The sequence below is a fragment of the Thermobia domestica genome, chromosome 2 (assembly GCF_964235325.1).
Source record: "Thermobia domestica chromosome 2, izTheDome1.hap1.1, whole genome shotgun sequence".
Taxonomy (NCBI): Eukaryota; Metazoa; Arthropoda; class Insecta; order Zygentoma; family Lepismatidae; genus Thermobia; species Thermobia domestica.
The window spans coordinates 278,011,212-278,017,211 of NC_137455.1; the positions used below are offsets into that span (position 1 = coordinate 278,011,212).

Genomic DNA, 6,000 nt, shown 5'->3' on the forward strand with positions numbered 1-6,000 from the left:
TGGTTAATATTTGTGATGATCGAGAAGTACACAAATATTTGTTGTGGGTTAAACCTATCCCATATAGGTGATCTCACTATAGGCTTACCTGATTTAGCGATTTTGTTTTACAGAATTAGATTTATTTTTCAGCCTTGTTGAATTCGTGAACAAGGCTGAACTCTTCATTTTGATAAGTGTTTAGTGTTACATGCAAAATGATTTTGTATTTGTGTGTGCGAGATATATGTATAGTGTATTATGATGAGTATTAAAGTGAATTATTTTGTGATATGTGCGCGAATACGAGTTTGTGGATATTCCGTGAAGGTGAATATAAATCACAAAGGGCTGCACAGTCATGGCAGACGAGTAGTACTGTGTTGGTAGGTCATATCATGCAATTATACAGTGTTGTGAATTAAGTGATTTTTTTTTTTTTTTTTTTTTTTCGTTAGTGTTATTGTGCAGAATGGACACGACAGATTTGTTTAAAGAATATAAACCCACGTTGTAGCCTGGAGAGTGCACGGCGAAAAAATTAGAAAATTGTCACCGCGTCTGGATTATTATCTACAAAGGTTTCAGTAAATAAGTGAATGAGTAAAGATGCTTAAATCATTATTAGAAGAGCTTTCAAATTTAATGTAACGTTCCACAAGCAAAAGAGCTAAAGTGTAAGAAAAGTGAAAGATAGAAGAACAAATAACAGTGGGAAAAGGGGGTTAGCAGATACATGCTAATTCATTTCAAGCGTTACGTGACTCATTTATAGAATTTAGTGAGGAACATTTTAAGGAAATCGAAGATTTAGAGTTAAATGAGAGTGCGGATTTAAAATATAAATATGAGACTTTAGTGATTTATTCTAAGAACGTCGGAAAACCTGAAATGGCATGATAGATAACTGCCCGTTATAAAAGCAGTACTCGGATATATTTGGTCTAGGAATTAATTCGTGCGGGTGGACAAGAGATGGCGCAACGAACGGAGCGTCCCACAGTTCCGTGTATCCACACATGTGTTGCAAACCCCTGTCATCGCGTATCGTTCGTAGTATAGGGCAGTGGATTAAAGCGTCAACAACACCAGTTTGTAGTTAAGTGAACATGGCGCAATTTGTGCCTGATAAAGTGTTTTTGCGGGGTGTCCTGCTGCATTACTTTAACATGCAGAAAAGTGCGACTGAAAGTCATCGTATTTTGGTGGAAGTGTATGGTGACCATGCTCTAGCTGAGCGAACGTGTCAGAAGTGGTTTGCACGGTTTAGAAGTGGTGATTTCGGCTTGGCAGACCAAGAGCGAGCTGGACAGCCAAAAAAATTTCAAGACGAAGAATTGACAGCATTGCTCGAGCAGGATTCGTGTCAAACGCAGGAACAACTTGCAGCAGCATTAGGCGTTGATCAAACAACAGTCTCCAAACGCTTGAAAGCCATGGGAATGATTCAAAAGATGTCACATTGGGTTCCACATGAATTGAAAGACAGAGACGTTGAAAGACGAAAAACCATTTGCGAATTGCTGCTTCAACGACAGAGCAGAAAGGGGTTTCTGCATCAAATTATTACGGGTGATGAGAAGTGGATCCATTACGAGAACCCTAAACGAAAAAAGGCCTGGGTGAAACCAGGTGAACCAGGTCCATCACAACCAAAACGAGATATTCACTGTGCAAAGGTTATGCTGTGCATATGGTGGGATATGAAAGGTGTGGTGTACTATGAGCTGCTACAACCGGGTGAAACTATGAATGGAGAACGTTATCGACGACAATTAATGCGTTTGAAGCAAGCTCTGGCCAGAACACGACCAGAATGGGAGAACGGACATGATAAACTTATTGTTCAACATGATAACGCTCGCCCACATGTCGCAAAACCGGTCAAAACCTCTTTAGAAAATGTCGGATGGGAAGTTTTACCCCACCCGCCGTATTCACCAGACGTTGCTCCTTCGGACTACTACTTGTTCGATTGCATGAACAACGATTTGATTGGAGAGCGGTTTACTTCTTCAGAAGATATCGAAACATGGGTCTCTGACTGGATCGCTTCCAAGGATGAGGACTTCTTTCGCCACGGAATCCGTACATTGCCTGACAGATGGGCGAAAGTGGTGGCTAGCGATGGACAATATTTTTCTTAAGGTATTTATGTATTTTGTGTTTGTACTACAGCTTCAATGTGTGCGTACCAACCGCACGAATTAATTCCTAGACCAAATATATAAAGATAAAATAAAAATAAAAAAAATAAAGATGTAGAATCGCGTTCTGTAGTGTGTGCCAAGATGTAATACTAATATTGTTTCTAGTGATAGTACATATTGATAGTGTTGTTTCTAGTGATACATCTCGTGAGAGAGACACAGAAGAAACTTCCGAAGAATTTTGTGTGCGAAGTCAGAGCCAAGTGAATTTGGGGTAGAATCCACCATTGTTTTCGAAGAAATACGTACCGAAATTAAAATAATAACAGTTGAAAGTATTGCATTCAATATAAAACAGTATACGAGTAATTTTATAAAGAGTTGGAGATGGCGCCGCAGGAAGTAACAAGTGAATTTGTTGTTTTAGAGAAAACAAGTGTTGAAATCAAAACGATAACGATTGAAATTAATGTTGTTCCAAGTGAAAATTACGTATTTTATGAGGCAGTACAAGAAGAAATGTGCATCCATAGAGTAGCGCCGTACGAAATGGCGACTGAGTCTGTTATAGCATTAGAAGTAATCAACAAGAACCATCATGTTGAACATCAAGCTGAAATTGCATACACAATGTCGTGTATTGTCATAAAAAGAAACAGCTGTTGATGAGTTGGTTATTTCCGAGTGCCTGGGTGAAAAAGTTGAAGGAAGAAAGTCGTAAGAATGTCTTTAAGTTTGTGCTACCAAGTGAGCTTTGTATAGTAATTAAAGCATAGTACGTGACTTAGCAATCTTTGTTTGAATTCTTCGTTCGTTAATAAAATTGCTAAGAAATAATGCTGCAGGCAGCGAGGGAAAAGTGTGCCTAAAGCGTCGTATAAAGATTAATGTATAGGTGTGAAGTTAACTGTATTTGTGGTTGCGCAGCTTTCCTTTGTGACATAAAATTCCACGTCAGGTCACGAATAGGTTTCTGATGTGAATTATATTATAGTCTACAAAAGAGAAGAAAAAGCGCGAGTGGTCAAAGCTAGAAAAAAAAAAAAAAAAAAAACAACAGCGAATTGCGAATGATTTTTGTAGCCCCAATCTAAACAGCAAATAACTGTCAAAGAAAAGAAAATGAGTTTTATTCATAATCGTGCTAATACAATTAACAGGACGGCCAGGAGAAAAAGGAAAGTACGAATTATTCGTAATACGCAGGCAGGCAAGAGACTACCTGCTATGATATTGCATTTACCCCAGGAAGAAGAGGAGCAGAGAAACAGCGAATCGCAGCAGCGTTTCAAACGAGCTAAGCCTTGTGCAGACCGAAATGGAAAGCGACCTACCTGTTGCATAATTACTAATTACCAATGCAGAAAGAAACCACTGGCAAAAAAGAGCAAACGTGAAGAAAGGAAGGAAGGAAGGAAAAAAAAAGACGCGTTATTTACTTGTTATCGGTTACATAGATGCAAGAGAAATTTTCATTCATTCGAAACATCTGTTCGTCTTTCGTGCGTAAAAACAAGGGTAGGGCGTCTGACAAAAGAAAGAAAGAAAAAAATAGATGATGTGTTGCAAAGAGTTTTTGCCTGAGGCGCAAGTTTGTATAAGTTATGAAAAAAATAAAGCAACAACTATAGACTGTACTTATTATCCCATAACTGTAACTTTCTGTAGGAGAATCTCGTGATTAACCTCGCACGCTTTAGAAAAATTAATGAATCAGGCTATTTCATGTTCCTTAATGTTTAATGTGTTGTAAACTTTTGCAACAGAATAGAACACTGCATATCCGTGGATTTGAATGTTTCCAAATCGTGTTGAAAGGATGAGATAATTTTGTGAGAAACAGAAAACTATTTAGTCGTAGTAGTCAACATACTAGAAAAGTTTTGAATACAGATTTTAGTAACAGACGCGAAATTTCATCTACACCAAAATAGTACGAATCCGCAAGTTCTTAAGAAGAGGGAGAGCTATAACTGGTCTTAAAATGATGAAATAACAATGCAAAATGTGACTGTTGGACTAAGGGGCACTGGAGTCCTGATTTGTCCGTAGCCGAACAGATGTTTTACGAATGAAACCACCAGCATCATTACCAGTTTTCTGTGTTATCTCGGCACATCCTTCCTGTTGGCAAATAGCAGAAGTGGGAGATCTGTGTTCGAGTTTGCGACTGCCCAACTTCTATTTTTTTTCTTTTATCATATCCTTAGTTACTGAACTGTGTGAATCATCTTAATACTGTTAGTTTTCGTCTTATTTCTGTTAAGAATCGTGGAATTCGCTTAAAATTTGTAATTGGCTTACTACTATCGTCTGTCAGAAGTATTATTGTTTTGTATTTGTCCTTGCACCTTACCATGTTTCGTAATGTTTTCGTTCGTAGATTTCGTAACTCATCGATAACATTCTTTTGCAGAATCGTGTAGAGATGATCAAATATTTAGTGCAGCATGGTGTTGATCCCAATCATAGACACTCATTGCAGCGGGATACTGGTCGCTACCTTAGGCTTTCGTGTACTCCACTATTTAGAGCAATTAATAAAAATAACATGGAGGCAGTAAGTACACTGTTGAATCTAGGCGCTGATGTGGAAAGCAGGTTAGTTAATTGTCCGTTTTATAGGTGTAGCAAATTCTTTATATTTAATGAAGAAATATGGACTTGAAAGGAGGTAAAACAGGATAGTTGCTTATTTTGAGAACACAAGTGATAAAATGATGCTAAGTGGTTAGTATCTTTTAGGGGTACAGAATTTTCGATGTTAGTCTTGAGGTAGTCAACGGGCTATTAGAATTAAGAGTTAACGAAGTTCGGTCTAAAAATGTAGAAATAATGGTGAAGGATGTCTTGATAACGTTATGCAACAAGAACCCACTAGCGTACTACAATAGTTCAGAGTTTTAATGGTAAAATCTCGCATATTAATAACAAATTGTACATTCCGCTTATTGGCGATGGCATGTTTCCAGTGGAAATGGTTTGAATGCAAAAGATCCGTAGTAGATTTAATTTCGCTTTTCGGTCCGTTTTTTCGAGTCTATAGTTAGCTATTTATCATTATTTGTAGTGTAAATGTCTTTAGTGATTATTAAACCAAAACAACAACTATACCATATATACGTCTATATCTATAAAGTATAGACCTATTATTTTCCTATCTCTATTTGTGTTAGTCATTTGGAAATGATTTGTTGATTACTGTTTTCTCTACAGAGTGACTACGACTATAATGTAAACATTGACCACATAAAACAATTGCAAGTGAAATGTATTAAAAATGATTGCATATATATAAATAACCCCAATTATGTGCACAAACTCGGCAAAAATTTGGATATATCACGATATTGCGAAATGATAATATTTAATAAGAAACAAGCAAGAAGGCTAATGCTCACCACAAAAACAGCAGAGTTTTCTTTTACATATAAGAAACACTTTCAGAAGAACCTTTCTCCATCATCAGCTTACTTAAAATTCAAGGATTTAAAAACATGAAGGAGAATGTGGAAAGGCAAAGAATGATTGAAAGGATTAAGAAATATAAAACACGAATCTTCTATCAAAAATTAAACACATGTGAATGGGCACTTACTGTCATTGTTCACCAAGTGAGCTGATGATGGAGGAAGGTTCTTCCGAAAGCGCTTCTTACATGTAGAAGAAAACTATGCTGTTTTTGCGGTGAGTAGGGCCTATTAGCTTTCTTGCTTGTTTCTTAGTTTACATTTGACATTAAATGATAAGTTAAATATGCTTCAACCCTCCCTGCTGGTCTAGTGCTAGCAGATGTGCCTTTGGTGCACTTAATCGTGGGTTCGAAACCTGGTGGAAGAGCATAAAAAAATAATTGAGTCATTAACTTCCA

General features: G+C 37.1%; 1 protein-coding gene across 8 annotated transcripts in view; it reads left to right on the top strand.

The window, feature by feature from the left end:
* The window catches only part of LOC145678513 (uncharacterized), a 224,906-nt gene that overhangs the window by 106,302 nt on the left and 112,604 nt on the right, over window positions 1-6,000 (top strand). For all 8 annotated transcript variants that reach the window (XM_081748750.1, XM_081748751.1, XM_081748749.1 and 5 more), the window contains exon 5: window positions 4,546-4,730. In XM_081748750.1, coding sequence (XP_081604876.1) covers window positions 4,546-4,730 — 185 coding nt within the window. The remainder of the gene's footprint in view (window positions 1-4,545; window positions 4,731-6,000) is intronic.